This window comes from Jaculus jaculus, chromosome 9 (assembly GCF_020740685.1).
Source record: "Jaculus jaculus isolate mJacJac1 chromosome 9, mJacJac1.mat.Y.cur, whole genome shotgun sequence".
NCBI classification, from domain to species: domain Eukaryota; kingdom Metazoa; phylum Chordata; class Mammalia; order Rodentia; family Dipodidae; genus Jaculus; species Jaculus jaculus.
Genome location: NC_059110.1, coordinates 34,214,189 through 34,230,774, shown reverse-complemented (window position 1 = coordinate 34,230,774; position 16,586 = coordinate 34,214,189). Strand labels below are relative to the sequence as shown.

Sequence of the window (16,586 nt, the reverse complement as noted above, 5' to 3'; positions counted from 1 at the left end):
AGAGGCCTTGATTCTCTGTTGCTATAATTCAAAGTGGCTTTATGTCCCCTTGCTGTGGAACTTTTCTGCTTATACAGATCAAGAAGAAACTCAGTAGGCTTCTTATCTATTTGACTTCTGGGAACACCATGATTAATCAGCCAACGCCAAAGGTCCATACGAGTCATACCTTTATGTGCATAATTTTGCCTATGCTGTCTATTATGAAAAACACGTTCACCCCGCCTTTGGCGATTCAGCGCTGCCACTTGGCCCTTGTTACCCCGAGATCCAGTTATGCCCATTGCATCTAAATCACCTAATGCAGCAACTGCAGCTCCCACTGTGAGGTCTTCTTTACATAAAAGAGCAATGATAGAGGACTTTAAGTATGCTGGCGCTCCCCTCACAAATCTGTTTCTTATGGTCTTAGTGAAGGGCACATCTTCTGGTCGCTCCCATTGTGGGGGCAAAGATGAGTTTACATGGCAAATCCACTCCAGCATTCCAAGTTCTCTGAGCTTTTTAATCCCTTCATCGACATTAAGCCAAGGGATATCAGGCAGCTCAAGCTCATTCACAGTAGGCCATCTTTGGAGCCATACTTCAGTCAACCAATCAAATAAACTCTTGGCACCCCTTCCAACTGCACGAGCTGCATTATTAAATCTAAAATCTCTGCTCAATGGGCCCATTTCAGTAAATTCAGCCTGATCTAATCTTATGTTCCTTCCTCCATCATCCCACACCCTTAAAATCCATTCCCACACATATTCCCCATGCTTCTGCCTGTACAAGTTAGAAAACTCCTGAAGTTCTTTAGGAGTGTACCTCACCTCCTCCTGTGTCACACTTTCTATCTCACCTTTAGGAGCCTGCCTAGCCTTTCGTCTGGTTATAGGCCTAGAGGCAAAGATGGGTGGGAACTGAGAATCACCAGCATTTTCTGCTGATTCCTCAGACAAAGAGGAATGAATTCCCCCAGGCAAGGGTGGGGAGGATAATCCTTCAGGATGTGGGGGTGGGGATACAACTGGTGCTAAGGGAGGGCAGGTCATATTTTCATCCAAAACATCTTCAGAATCTAACACTTCAATGTCCCCAGGTTCTCCAGGGTCTTCCCACACATCACCATCCCAAGTCACAGGATCCCACTCTTTTCCAATCAGTGCCCTCACTTTAACTTCTGATAGTTGGTGAGGCTGGGATTTAAGCTTACGTTGCAAGTTAGCTAATCTCACAATGAGAGCTTGGGTTTGGTTTTCTGCAATTTGAGCCCTGTTCTGGCTAGAGAGGAGACTCTCCTCCAGGGCACCTTTAGAAACCTTGAGATCATGTATGTGGGTCTTAAGCTTGGAATTTTCCTTTTTGAGCTTCTGCTGTTCCCTCAGTACTTTGTCTAGAGATGCTAAAAGCAACCAACCAGCCTCATCATTGGTCTTACTTTTCCACAAATATTCAAATGTTTTAAATACAGAGTCACTAAATTCCTTGCTCCTCACAAGACATGAGTCAGGGTCACCAAATACATCTATCTCATGGAGTTCTTTAAAAAGTTCACACCATGGATTATTAGTGCCCTCTTTATTTCCAGTACAGGCACTCTCCTTATCACCAGTAGGGCCTTTGGTAGCACTGAAATTGGAGAACCAACCCCAGATAGCACTAAGCCCATTAGAGAAATCCATCCTTACAATTCTGTTTCTCTAGAACCACTCCTGGTACCAAAATCTGTATTAGTCAGGGTTCTCTAGAGGAACAGAATTACTAGAATGAATTATTTTATAAAGGGAATTTATTGGATTAGCTTACAGTAGTCCAATAGCAGTTGCAGGCCTGAGAATCACCGAACCTGGTAGCTGCTCAGTCCACGTGGCCAGATGCCTCAGCAGTCCCGACCTGGCACTGCAGATGGTGCCGGAAAGCCTGGAGGCCTCCTGAGGAGCGGGGAAGCCTGGAGGCTTCCTGAGGAGCCGCTGGGTTTCGATCCACGCGGGTCTTCAGTAGATGTTGGTCTTTAGTCCGCACTGGTCTTCAATCCACGCTAGAAGGTAGGGAGCAGCTCCGGCAGCCAAGTGGAAGGAAGGAAAGAAAAAAGGGAACTCTTCTACCCAGAGCTTCCTTATATCAAGTCCCTCTCTGAGCGGGACCGCCCACTCTGGGGGAAGGGCTCACCCTGGGAGAAAGACCTCCTCCTTTAGTTGATCCTTCCTAGAAGCAGCCTGTGGATTACTAAACAGATCAAGTTGACAACACCTTAACTATCACACATACTTTGTGGAGTATATGCTTTTATAGTATGTCCCTATGATTTTTTGAATTTCTCTGGCATCTGTTGTGATGTTACCTTGTTCATCTCTGATTTTATTAATTTGTGTCTCTTCTCTTTCTCTTTTGGTCAGATTTGCTAAGGGTTTATCAATCTTGTTTATCCTTTCAAAGAACCAACTCTTTGTTTCATTAATTCTTTGGATTGTTCTTTTTGTTTCTATCTCATTAATTTCTGCCCTAATCTTTATTATTTCTTCCTGTCTACTGACTTTTGGCTTGCCTTGTTCTTCTTTTTCCAAGGTTTTAAGGCGAAGCATTAGGTCATTTACTTGCGACCTTTCTAATTTCTTAATATAGGCACTTAAGGCTATAAATTTACCTCTTAGAACTGCCTTCATTGTGTCCCAGAGATTTTGGTATGTTGTGTTCTCATTATCATTTGACTCTATAAATTTTTTGATTTCCTTCTTGATTTCTTCATTGACCCATTCATCATTTAGTAATGTATTGTTTAGTTTCCATGATTTTGTGTATGCTCTATAGCCTTTCTTGCTACTGATTTGTAGTTTAATTCCATTGTGGTCAGATAGAATGTAAGGAATTATTTCAATTTTCCTGAATTTGTTAAGATTTGCTTTGTGTCCTAATATATGGTCTATTTTAGAGCATGTCCCATGTGCTGCTGAAAAGAAGGTATATTCTGCAGCCTTTGGATGAAATGTCCTGTATATATCTGTTAAGTCCATTCCTTCTATGACCTCATTTAGTCCAGATGCCTCTCTGTTTATTTTTTCCCGGGATGACCTGTCAATTGATGAGAGTGGGGTGTTAAAGTCACCCACCACCATTGGTGTTTCCTGTGACCTTAGTTCTAATAGTGTTTGTTTGACGAATTTTGGAGCCCCCATGTTAGGTGCATATATGTTTAGGATTGTAATGTCCTCCTGTTGGAGTGTGCCCTTAATCAATATAAAGTGACCTTCCTTATCTTTCTTGACTAACGTCAGACTAAAGTCTACCCTGTCTGATATTAGGATAGCCACCCCTGCTTGTTTTCTAGGCCCATTTGCTTGAAACACCGTCTTCCAACCTTTCACCCTAAGATAATGTCTATCCTTTGTAGAAAGGTGAGTTTCTTGGAGACAACAAATTGTAGGATCCTGCTTTTTAACCCAGTCTGCAAATCTATGTCTTTTCGTTGGGGCATTGAGGCCGTTGATATTAAGAGATATTATTGAAAGGTGTGTATTTATGTTTGTCATTTTTTGTGTGTGTGTGTTTCTGGTTCTACCTGTACTCTCTTCTGTTAACTAGTATTTGAGTATTGCTTGTTTTTTCTAGGTTCCTTATATGTGTGCTTTTCCTTTTCTTCAGCCTGGAGGATTCTATCAAGTATTTTCTGTAGAGCTGGTTTTGTCTTCAAATACTCCTTTAACCTGCTTTTGTCATGGAATGTCTTTATTTCTCCATCTATTTGAATGGTTAACTTTGCAGGATAAAGTAACCTTGGTTGACAGTTGTTATCTTTCAGAACTTGGAATATATCACTCCAAGCCCTTCTGGCTTTAAAAGTTTGTGTTGAATAATCTGCTGTAATCCTGATGGGCTTGCTTTTGTAGGTAACTTGATTTTTCTCTCTAACTGCTTTCAATATTTTTTCTTTTGTGTGTGTGTTTGGAAGTTTGATTATAATATGGCGAGGAGAGGTTCTTTCCATGTTTTGTCTGGCTGGGGTTCTAAAGGCTTCCTGTATCTGCCTTGGCACCTCTTTCCCAATTTGGGGGAAATTTTCTTCTATGATTTTGTTGAAGACGCCTACTATGCCTTTGGATTGGAGTTCTTCTCCTTCTACTATTCCCTGAATTCTTATATTGGATCTTTTCATAGTGTCCCGAATATCTTGAAATTCCCACTCATACTTTTCTATAAGTTTGTCTTTCTCTTTGTTGGACTGTATTAGGTCTGCCACCTGGTCTTCTAGCTTAGATATTCTGTCCTCTCCCTCATCCATCCTACTGGTGAGATTTTCTACAGCGTTTTTTATTTCATTAACTGTGTTCTTCATTGCTAGTAATTCTGACTGGTTTTTCTTTATTATTTCTATTTCCTTATTTATGTCTTGTATTGCCTTCTTTATTTCATTAAATTGGTGTCCTGCATCTTCTTTGATTCCTTTGATTTCCTCTTTGATTTCTTCCTTCATTGTTTTGATGTGTTTTTGACCTCTTTGAACATATTTATAATCATTCTTTTGAACTCTTTCTCAGGCATTTCCTCTAACTCTTTCTCACTGGAGGACATTTCTGATGCATTAATACTTTTAGGTGGATTTATATCATCTTGCTTTTTAGTGTTTCTTGTGTTATAATGTATATATTTTTGCATCTTGGATTAAGTTAATGCTTGGATTTTCTAGCTAGCTGTGTATTCTTAGCTGTATCAATTGATTTGATGTAATATATTTTCAGGGTAGAACCTTAAGGTGTTAGGTGTGGCTCTTAAGACTCTCAGAGTATCTACAAAGATGTTCTTAGGGGTTGAGTTTCCCTGCTATAGGAGTATTCAAGCAGGCTAAGTGGAATAAAATACAGGTAGATTCTAAAATTTAACTAATCACTGTACACATTCAATCAAAAACAGCCCCGAGTATGTATGCAAGAGTAGTTATTATAACGACCAGATCCTCTATCAACAAAAAGGTTAAGATTTCTGGTCTGTTGAGGGATCCAAGTCAGCTTGTGACCAAGTGAGACCCTTCCCTGGTGCAATCCCAGTTACCTTGGATGATTTTGGTCTCAGTCAAGTTGCTGCCTGGGTGGTCGGGCTGCTGTTCTGATTTCTGGAGCTGGGCACTTGCTTTTCCTGCGGGGCCAACCGAGCCTGGCAAGTGTGGCCCTGCAGATCAGCACCCCTGCTGCTGGAACTGCTGCTGCTCAAGCTGCCCCTGCTGGGCTGTAGCCACTGCTGCTGAAGGTGTTGCTGCTGGACCCACCGCTGCTGCTGCCTCTGCTGCTGCTGTAGCTGCCACTGCTGGAGCCACCACTGCTGCTGAAGCTGATGCTGCTGTGTCCACTGCCGCTGCTCCCCCTGAAGCTGCTGCTGCCGAGTCTGCCGCTGCTGCCACTCCTGGATCTGCTGCTGCTGGGGCCGCTGTTACCGGTGCTGGAGCCGCTGATGTTGCTGCTGAACTCTGCTCCTGCTTGGGTCCCGTTGTCAGCCCAAGTTGGCGTGGCCGGGTCCCGGGCCGCTGCTCTGTTCGCCGGAGCTGGGCTCAGGCGGTGGGGGAGGGGAGGGAGCCACAGCTGCTCTGGTTCTCTCGCTGCTCCAAGCGTTCTTCTACCTCGCGGTCTGCTCCTCCACTGCTCACTGCCGCTCTCCCCTCACGTTTCCTGAGTTGCGGAGAGCGCGGTGTGAGGGGAAGCGCCCACACCTGGCTTTTCCTGTGGCTGGAGCCAAGCCTGGCGGCTTTCTGGTGCGCCATGGCCGCGGCAGTTGGCCGAGCTGCCAGAGCTGCTTTTCCTGCCTGTGCAGGCTCTGGATGCTCTGGAACTCTTATACTTCTCCGCTGCTACTTCAATTTCCTATACACCTCACTTTTTAGTAAAAGTGTGTATTTTGCTGAGTTTTTTTGGTCTTTTTTCCCCCCTAGGCTGCTTTGGCGTGGTACTTACGCCGCCATCTTAACCGGAAGTCCTTAGATACTTTTTGTGTGGAGTTATTATTAGGGTGCATTAGTCCATTCAGTTCATTGTCTTTTGATATTATTTTTGTACAGCCCACTGCCTTCATCATTTACACAACCTTGCTGGCCATCAGTCCATGGAAGGCAGTGGGTAAACCCATTTTGAAGGGCTCTAGTGCCTACTGGCATGCCTTTGTGGGACATGCCGGTGGTAAGGGTGCCACCTCGCCCTCCAGTTTATATGGTTGCTACAGGAAGAGGCCAGAGGAGAGGTGGGAAAGAAAACAGGGAGCAGGATCTATTTGCATCAGGTTTGGACATTGCTGATGGTTTGAGGGGGCTTCAAGAGCAAAGGGTAAAGTTGAGGGAGTTAGAGAGGTGGGAAATGGGAGGCGGCAGAGAACAGGCACCATGGATAGGGACTGATGGACAGATGGGGAGCGCAGCAGAAAGAGCTGGGGTGGGCAGCGTGGAAATGGAGAAGGAAAGAAAGAGAGCAGGAGAGAGGACAGACCCAGCAGACCAAGGGGCAGTGAGAGCTGCCGTGAACCACTGACTCTTTCCTCATCTCCCGTAATTTCACCCTCCTTATGTCCCTAGGGCGGGCTTGATTTTGCTTCCTAGGCAAGGTCAGCAGGTACTGCCTGAGGTCCAAACAGGGCAGCTTGGGCCGCACTGGCAGTGCCCCTCGGCCCCAGAGCAGCTGCAGCGGCAGCGGGGGAGGCAGCGCTGTTGCGGGGGGACTGGCCTTTCTCTTGAGGGTTCTCTGAAGAGCGTCTCTGGGCTCAGCACACCTCGCTCGAGCTCCTCCACGACGTTCTGGACTTTCCGTGTCCTTCCCTGGCCCATGAGAAACTGCACAGCCTGCCTGTGGAGCCGGCTGAGGCGCTGCCCTGGCCACTGCCTCGTGGACTGCAGGGCGGGCTGGCACTGGGTCAGGACGTTGCAGGGCATGAGCAGCAGAATGCCCAGGAGTCTGAACAACTCCAGTGGGGCTGTGCCCAGCGCACCCTCTAACAGAAGCAGGTTCTTCCTTGGCCATCTGTGGTTTGCATGTCACCAAGGCCAGATGAGCCACTTTTCTTCCCATCTGGGACACCTGTCTCTTGTACCTTCTTCTTCTTCCCCATTTTCCCCACCTTTAGTTCATCTTTATGCTCTTTCTCCCCATTATCTTCCTCCTCCTTTTCTATCCCCACTACTTCCTCCTTCCTGTGGTCCTTCATCTCTCCCCCCCCCTTTTTCTGTATCCCCCCTGGCCCTTGCCTCTGTGTTCTTTTGAAGATGGCTTGGGCAATGTCCTGCTGTCATGGACTCCTCAGCCTTTTGTCCCAGGTGCACTGTGAGGGAAGGTGGCCAGGTGTCCTTTCGCCCAGGAGGAGGGATGCTCACTGTTCTATGAAGCAAAGTGGGGCCAGAGTTGTTAATGGTTATCATAAGCTTTGACTCTTGGTTCCCTGAGAATAGCACCTGTGTCTTGGAGGCTACCCAGGACAGTGTGTGGAAATGCAGGATGGAAATCAGGCCTAGACCCTGGCACCTTGACCCTTCCAGGAGTACCTGGGCTATGTTTGTCAGGCATGGAGGCTGACCATCCAGGGGACTGAGAGGAGGATGATCCAGCTTGTCCCTTGCAGGAGTACCTAGGCTATGTTTGCTAGGCAGGGCAGGCTGACCATCCAAGGTTCTTGGAGGGGGACAATCCAGCTTGACTTTTGCAGGTGTATTCGGGTATTGTGTGGAAGGCTGACCATCCAGGGGACTTGGATGGGGATGATCCAGGTTGATTCTTACATTTATACTCGGGCATTGTGTGACAGGTAAGGCAGGATGACCATCCAGGGGTCTTGGAGGGGGATGGTCCAGCTTGTCCCTGCCAGGAGTACCTGGGCTATGTTTTCCAGGCAGGGGTAGCTGACCATCCTGGGGACTAGGAGGGGGGGCGATCCAGCTTGACTCTTCCAGGTATACTGGGGTATTGTGCAGCAGGCAGGGAAGGCTAATCATCCAGGGGTCTTGGAGGGGGATGATCCAGCTTGTCCCTGAAAGGAGTACTTGGAAGGGGACAATACAGCTTGAATCTTGCAGGAGTACCTGAGCATTGTGCAGGAGGCAGGGCAGGCTGACCATCCAGGGGTCTTGGAGGGGACAATCCAGCTTGACCCTTGCAGGTGTACTAGGGTATTGGGCAGCAGGAAGGGCAGACCAACCATCCAGGGGTCTTGGAGGGGGATGATTCAGCTTGTCCCTGGCAGGAGTACCTGGGCTGTGTTTTCCAGGCAGGGTAGGCTGACAATCCTGAGGACTTGGGGGGTGGGGGGATCCAGCTTGACGCTTGCAGGTGTACTCAGGTGTTGTGCAGCAGGCAGTTTAGGCTGACCATCCAGCAGACTTGGAGGGTACTATTCAGATTGACTCTTGCAGGTGTACCAGGGCATTGTGTGGCACAGGCAGGGCACGTTCACCCTCCATGAGTCTTGGAGGGGGATGATCGAGTTTGTCACTGGCAGGACTACTTGGGCTATGTTTGCAAGGCAGAGCCGGCTGACCATTCAGGGGTCTTGGAGGGAGACAACCCAGCAAGGGCTGGTGGCAGGGTGGATGGCCACGACACCTCAGAAAGCCAGCCATACTAAATAATTTTGCAGTTACATAAAGATTCGCAGCAGTGAGTCTCAGGAGAGCTCATGCCAGGCTTCTCTAGCTTGTGGCTCCAGAGAAGCAATGAGGCTCGTGAGGGTCTCTTGGCACTTATGACACAACACGTTGGCCTTTGTGATGTCCTGCTGGGACTTTGACCAATAGGGTGCTTCTGTGGGGGGAGGGGTACAGCAGGAAGTAGGTGATGAGCCCACAGGAGGTGGGGGAGGGGTAAAACAGGAAGTGGGTGAAGAGCACACATTAAGTGGTTAGAATTATCGAGCTTGGAGAGGTGTTACTGGCTAGAGTTTTAAGACTTGGAGCTACAGAGTTTGATGTTTGCGCTGTTCAAATCTTGTATTGCTTGAATGTTTCTTTGCCATACTCAATGCCATTTTTACAGCATGAGTGTTCTTTGCCATTATGGTTTTTTACTGGTGGGTTTTATGGCTCACTTAAAGGACCTTGGATTATGGGGATGTTTGAACATCATTAGGATTGATAAAAATTAGGGGACATTTAATGTTGGACTGAATGCATTGCAGTTTATGCCATGGATGGTTATCAGTTTATGGGGGCCAGGGATGGATTGTGGTAGTGTCCCCCATAAACTTAGGTGTTCTGAATGTTAGGTCCCCAGGTAATAGAGATTTGGGAATTAGGGCCTCCTGGAGGCTGTGTGTTTTGGGGGCAGGCTGTGGGTATTATAGCCAGTTTCCCTTTGCCAGTGTTTGGCACACACTCCTATTGCTGTTGTCTACCTGATGTTGGCAAGAAAGTGATGTGCACCCTCTGTTCATGCCATCGTTTTCCCCTGCCATCATAGAGCTTCCCCTCAAATCTGTAAGGCAAAATAAAACTCTTTTTTTCCCCCACAAGCTGCTCTGGGAGGGGGACAATACAGCTTGACTCTTGCAGGTGTACCTGGGCATTGTGCAGTAGGCAGAGCAAGCTGATCATCTAGGGGCCTTGGAAGGGACAATCCAGTTTGACTTGCAGGTGTACATGGGCATTGTGCGGCAGGCAGGGCAGGGTGGCCATGCAGGGGTCTTGGAGGGGGATGGTCCAGTTTGTCACTGTCAGGAATACCTGGGCTATGTTTGCCAGGCAGTCTGACCATCCAGGGGACTTGGAGGGGGATGATCCAACCTGACTCTCGAAGGCATACCCGGGCATTGTGTGGCAAGCAGGGCAGGCTGATCATCCAGGGGCCTTGGAGGGGGATGATCCTTCTTGACTCTTGCTGACATACCAGGGCATTTTGTGGCAGGTGGGGTGGGCTGACCATCCAGGGGACTTGGAGGGGGGTGATCCAGCTTGACTCTTGCAGGTGTACTGGGGCATTGTGCGGCAGGCAGCAGGGTGACCATCAAAGGTTCTTTGAGGGGAACCATCCAGCTTGACTCTGGCAGGACTACCTGGGCTATGTTTGCCAGACAGGGCGGCAGCCTGACCATCTAGGGGACTTGAGAAGGACGATCCATTGAGGGCTGGTGGCAGGGTAGATGGCCATGCTGCTTCAGAAAGCGATCCATACTGAATAATTTTAGTAGTTAAGTAAATATCCACAGCAGTGAGTCTCAGGTGAGCTCATGCCAGGCTTCTCTAGGTTGTGGCTCCAGAGAAGCCCTGAGGCTCAGGAGGGTCTCTTGGCACTTAGGACACATTGGTCTTTGTGATGTCCTGCTGGTACTTTGACCAATAGGGTGGCTTGGGGGGGGAGGGGTAGAGCAGGAAGTGGGTGATGAGCCCACAGGAGGTGGGGGAGGGGCAAATCAGGAAGTAGATGATGAGCCCACAGGAGGTGGGGGAGGGGTAAACCAGGAAGTAGGTGAAGAGCACACATTAAGTGGTTAGAATTATCGAACTTGGAGATATGTTACTGGCTAGAGTGTTTGGACTTGGAGCTACAGAGTGTGATGTTTGCCCTGTTCAAATCTTGTATTGCTTGGGCTGGAGAGATGGCTTAGCGGTTAAGCGCTTGCCTGTGAAGCCTAAGGACCCCGGTTCGAGGCTCGGTTCCCCAGGTCCCACATTAGCCAGATGCACAAGGGGGCGCATGCATCTGGAGTTCGTTTGCAGAGGCTGGAAGCCCTGGCGTGCCCATTCTCTCTCTCTCCCTCTATCTGTCTTTCATTCTGTGTCTGTCGCTGTCAGATAAATAAAATAAAAAATAAAAATAAAAATCTTGTATTTCTTGAATATTTCTTTGCTATACCCAATGCCATCATTTGCAATATGAGTGTTTATTCTTTGCCAATAAGGTTTTTTAGGGGTGGAGATGTCTGAACATCATTAGGATTGATAAAAACTTTGGGGACTTTTAAAGTTTGACTGAATGCATTGCATTTTATATCATGGATGGTTATCAGTTATTGGGGCCAGGGATGGATTGTGGTAGTGTCCCCCATAAACTTAGGTATTCTGAATGCTAGGTCCCAAGGTGATAGAGTTTGGTAATTAGTGCCTACTGGAGGCTGTGTGTTTTGGGGGTGGGCTTATGGGTATTGTAGCCAGTTTCCCCTTGCCAGTGTTACTCTCCTATTGCTGTTGTCTACCTGATGTTGGCCAGGCAGTGATGTCAACCCTCTGTTCATGCCACCATTTTCCTCTGCCATCATGGAACTTCCCTTCATCTGTAAGCCAAAATAAGCCATATTTTCCCCCCACAAGCTGCTCTTAGTTACATGATTACTGTCAGCAGTGCAAACCTGACTGCAACAACAGAGAAATTACAAAGCAGTTACAGGCCTGAGAATCAAGGAACCTGGTAGCTGCTCAGCCCACATGGCCTGATGCCTCAGAAGTCCCAATCTGGCACTGCAGATGGTGCCAGAAGACCTGGAGCTTCTTTAGGAGCGGCTGGGTTTCGATCCACGTAGGTCTTCAGTCCACACTGGTCGTCAATCCACACTGGAAGGCAGCAAGCAGTTCCAGCAGCAATGTGGAAAGAAGGAAGGGCTCTTTTTACCCAGAGCTTCCTTATATGAAGGACTCTGGTTCAATTCCCCAGTACCCACATAAGCCAGATGCACAAGGTAGCACATGTTTCTGGAGTTCGTTTGCAGTGGCTAGAAGCCCTGATGTGTTCATTCCCCGCCCTCCACCATTCTCTTTCTCTCAAATAAAATTTTTTTAAAAATTTAAAGATTATACTCTTATATCCCCTCTCCTCCACTCTCATTCCACTGAGGGCCCTCCTCAGTGGGGTTATTGGTATTCACTGTGAGGTATGAAGGTCTCAGCCCATCTCTGTAATGGTCAGTGGGTATGCCTCAGAATATTCCTATTCATTCTGTGGCTTACCAGATTTCTGCCCTCTCTTAGGCAATGTCCTCTGAGTCTTTGCAGGTATGTTTGTTTTCTGAGTTGTCTGTAGCCTCTAGATTTCTACTTTAATGAGTTCTGAGTGACCACAATGTCTATTCCATCTCCCAGGAGGTGATTGTTAAGCTAGCAGGGAGAGCTGGACTCATGTCGCTCTTTCTTCTACATTGTCTCCTGAACCTCAGCAGATGTGGTAGAGGTGACCTGTCTCATAACAGGCAGTTAACTAGCTATCTTTTCTTGTCATATGGACAATCTTGGATCTCTCCTATACTCTCTGCCATCTGTGAAATAAAACATACTCACCAACCAAAAGTAAAGGAACTTGCATGAATGGGAAAATGCATAGAGACTTTTTGATGTGTGTGCTCACTCTTCTTAGCCAAAGAGCAGTTAAGGCTTCTATCTGGAGTCTATGAGCTGCCTATCCATGGGATGTCTTATTAAGGGTTGAGCTCTTGACAGCCTCATATTTTCAGCTTTGATGAATTCTGAATCTCGTCAGTGTCTAATGCTATTTTCATAGAGAAGCTTCTATGGCTAGCAGTGAGGGCAGTACTGATATTTTTCTGTAAATTTTCCTTTGCAGTGTTCCCTTAGCACTGGTGTGTGTGTGATAGAGATACTACACCAGTACTAAGCACCAAGCTTTCTCTTCTGATCATCATCTTGATGAGTCTTACATCTCCCTGGTATTCACTGCCATCTGTAAAAAGAAGCTTCTCTAACCAGAAGTGAGAACAGCATAATCAAAGAACATAAATATACACATTCAGTGGGCATTTTGATGAGCATAATATATCCATTTAGTAAAAGAACAAAGGTAGCTTCCCTCTGGGGTCCATGTTGTTCCAAACCATAGGCTTTTGACTCGGGTTTTAGTATTGTATACTAAGTATGAATTTCCTGCAAACAAGCCAGACTTAAATCCCATCAGAGAGAAGATTAACCCCATAACTTATGTGCCACTATTACACCCATGAGCCCAACTTTGCTGGCTGGTTGACTGTGTTAGTTTGTAGGGTCCACTTCTTGTTTAGACTGTTGATGACTTTTCATCCTTAGCAGCTATATTAACACCTTCTAGTACTGTGGCAGCTGTCCAGGAAGTAGATGGGTTCTAGCTCAGTTTTAGCTTGATTTCTCAATCACCTGTAACCACCTTACTGACTAGTGGGTAAAAAAGAATATTATTAATAGTATGTGAGCTTCATAAACACCACTGTCCATCAGCTCTTTGGGGGGAAGAAGAGAGTGACTCATCCCTAGAACTGATATTGGCCTACAACAGCCTATGATTTCAGGGTATGAGTTGTTATATTCCTACAATTTACTATCACTAGGAAGTACCCTCTCCTTCTTCACAGTTTATGGCCCTTTGTTCAAATAGATCATATATATTTCCCACCATGGACCTACGTACTTCTAGGGCTTTTTTTTTTCTTATGAGATGCAGTATACATAAACATGTAAGTGAGATAAAATATGAGAATGCAATATCAGAAGTGTAGTAGATCAGAAGTTTCTGGCCCTCATCCCTACACAGAAACACTGATTTGACCCCGCCACAGAAAAGTGCCTGAATAGGAGCCCAGAGTCCAGAAGGCAGGTGACAGAACATGCATGGTAAAGCACAGAAATGAGAAAGACAATGACAGTAGGAAGGACAGCTTTACTCCACCCACACTGTCATTCCCAATTTCCTGAAATCTCCTTTGACCACAGGTTCTCCTGGAAGAAAGAATGAGCAAAATGAATATTGAAGTTCACCATGGATGACACCACCCCCACTCCCCTGAAAACCAACAGCAACCTTGCATTTATAGACTCAGGTGTTAGGCACACCTATCTGTGTATGATAACAAGTATTCTGTCCCCTACCAATCCAACCACCCACCAAAATCTCTGACTGGAGTAACCGATGAAGTATTTTCTCTGACAAGACAAGCCTGTAAGGACTTGAAATGATTTCCATTTTGAATGCATGGCCATACATACAAAGGGGCTTAAACAATCAAGGACATGTGCTATCTTCTAGTTATTGATACTGATGGAAGAGTGATTTATGAGCTGCTTGAGATTTCAAGCAAGTGTCTTTAACAGCTCAGCCATCTCATTAGCCCCTTCTTAAGATTTCAAAACAGGGCTGGAGTGTTGGCTCACCTGTTTAATGCACTTCCCTTGCAAGGATAAGGGCCTGAGGGAGCCCAAGTTCAAATCTCCAGATAGATCCAATTGCTGGACATGTCCACACTGTACCTGTAACCTCATCCCACAAAGGAGAGCAGAGACCAAAGATCACTCAGTCTCATGAAAAACAACAATCTCTGGTATCAGTAAGATATTCTGGCTAAAATAAAAATGGGCAGGAGAACAATGGAGCCAGTCACCCAATGTTCTGCTCAGAGCACAAGGCAAGTTGCAGCAAGAGCACATACACATGCATATACCACACATCAAACGCACACACACACACACGCACACACACACACACAGTCCAGTGAGTTAAAAGGGAACACAGAAAAGTGAACAGATCAGGAAACTAATCCATGAACAAAAATAATAAGTTACACATACACACACAGATATATAAACCATTGAAATACCAAAGTAGAAGTTCGAAAGCTGATAAATGATTGAACCAAAAACATTAATAAAGAATTTCAGAGCCAGGCATGGTGGCGCACGCCTTTAATCCCAGCACTCGGGAGGCAGAGGTAGGAGGATCGCCGTGAGTTCAAGGCCACCCTGAGACTATAGAGTTAATTCCAGGTCAGCCTGGACTAGAGTGAGACCCTACCTCGAAAAACCAAAAAAAAAAAAAAAAAAAAGAATTTCAGCAGCATGCTCTGTCAAGTAAAAGAAGGAATAAATACATGTGATTAAAGATGGGTCATTTGAAATTGCCCATTCAGAGGAACAAAGGGAATAAAAATGAAAAACCATGAAGAAAACCTAGGAGACATAGGAAAAATCACAGAGGGAAGCAGTTTACACATTGTGGGAGTTTGAGAAACAGTTCAAAGGGCAGAAAGCTTTTTAGGGAAATTAGGAATAAGTATTTCCCAAATATGGAAAAAGAAATAAATATCCAGATTTGAGAAGCCCCAGAAAATCCATAAGACATTCACAGTAAGACACAAAGTAAAATAAATAAAAAGTAAATGCAGGAAAAGAATGGGACTCATCATCTAAAAGGGACCGCTGTGGCACTATCAACAGATGTTGCCCTGAAAAATCTTGAAGGCTGAAAGAAAGTAGGATGGTAAAGTCAAACTGATAAGAGATAAAAACTGACTATCCCAAATAAGTATTTTTTTTTAATTTTTTTTTTGTTCATTTTTTATTTATTTATTTAAGAGTGACAGACACAGAGAGAAAGACAGATAGAGGGAGAGAGAGAGAATGGGCGCGCTAGGGCTTCCAGCCTCTGCAAACGAACTCCAGACGCGTGCGCCTCCTTGTGCATCTGGCTAACGTGGGACCTGGGGAACCGAGCCTCGAACCGGGGTCCTTAGGCTTCACAGGCAAGCGCTTAACCACTAAGCCATCTCTCCAGCCCCCAAATAAGTATTTTTAAGTTACAGATAAAGACTTAATTAGACAAAAACTAAAAGTTCATCACCCCTAGATCTGTCATACGAAAGATGATACAGTGGAGCTAGAGAGATGGCTCAGCAGTTAAGGTGTTTGCCTGTGAAGCCAAAGGACCCAGGTTCAGTTCCTCAGGACCCACAAAAGCCAGATGCACGAGGGGAACATGAGTCTGGAGTTCATTTGCAGTAGCTGGAAACCCTGACGTGCCATTCTCTCTCTATGTGTCTCCTCTCTATCTCTCTCTGCTTGCAAATAAATAAAATTAAATAATAAAAATATTTTTAAAAGATGAAAAAGTGAAGTATTCCATTTGAAATTAAGAGATATTGCAAAGGAATCTGAAATCATAGGATTATAAATGTAAAGGTAAGTGTATATAGGAACACAGACTAAGGTGATACAGTAATGGTGGTGATTATGTCATTCTTTAGCACAGAATTTAAACAAAAATATTAAAAATAATATTAAACAAAAATTGGTTAAAATATGCAATATAAAATCAAGTAATCCGTGAGATGAACAAAATACAGTACTGGCTACATATTTACAGAAGCACACGTTGTGGTTCAGTTGGTAGAATGCTTGCCTGGCATCACAAACCTGGATTCCATGTCTAGCATTGTATAAACAGGACACAGTGACACATGCCTATATCCTAGGACTTGGGAGTTGCAGGCAGGAGGATGGGAAATTCAAGGGCTTCTTCAGCTGTCAAGCATGTTCAAAGCCAGCCTGAGCTATGTGGGAGGCTGTCTCAGAAAGAAAAAAAAGTGCTTACCAAACAACACGCAGCTTACGCACATACTCAGTAGTAAAAATCTGTAAACTTTCTCTCTATGATCTGGAACAAGGCAAGGATAAGGATGATCCTCTTATTCCACAGGCATTTAACATAGTTCTGGAGCACAGTAATTAGATAAGGAAAAGAACCAAAATATATTCAGTTTGTACATAAAGAAATAAAATTATCTACTTGATCTCATATTGAAAAATCTAGGCTCCAAATACATACGCAAATAAGCAAAAATTAAAAAAAGAAAAACAACAAATTAATTTAGCAGCATTGCAAAACATATCAATGTTTAATATA

At 45.4% G+C, this 16,586-nt stretch overlaps 1 protein-coding gene across 1 annotated transcript in view; it reads left to right on the top strand.

Moving 5' to 3' along the window:
* LOC123463452 (outer dynein arm-docking complex subunit 1-like) overlaps positions 1 to 14,535 on the top strand; it is a 31,418-nt gene extending 16,883 nt beyond the window's left edge. Inside the window, exon 5 of the mRNA XM_045159148.1 lies at positions 13,625 to 14,535. Coding sequence (XP_045015083.1) covers positions 13,625 to 13,646 — 22 coding nt within the window. The 3' untranslated portion in view covers positions 13,647 to 14,535. The remainder of the gene's footprint in view (positions 1 to 13,624) is intronic.
* The last annotated feature ends 2,051 nt before the right edge of the window (positions 14,536 to 16,586 follow it).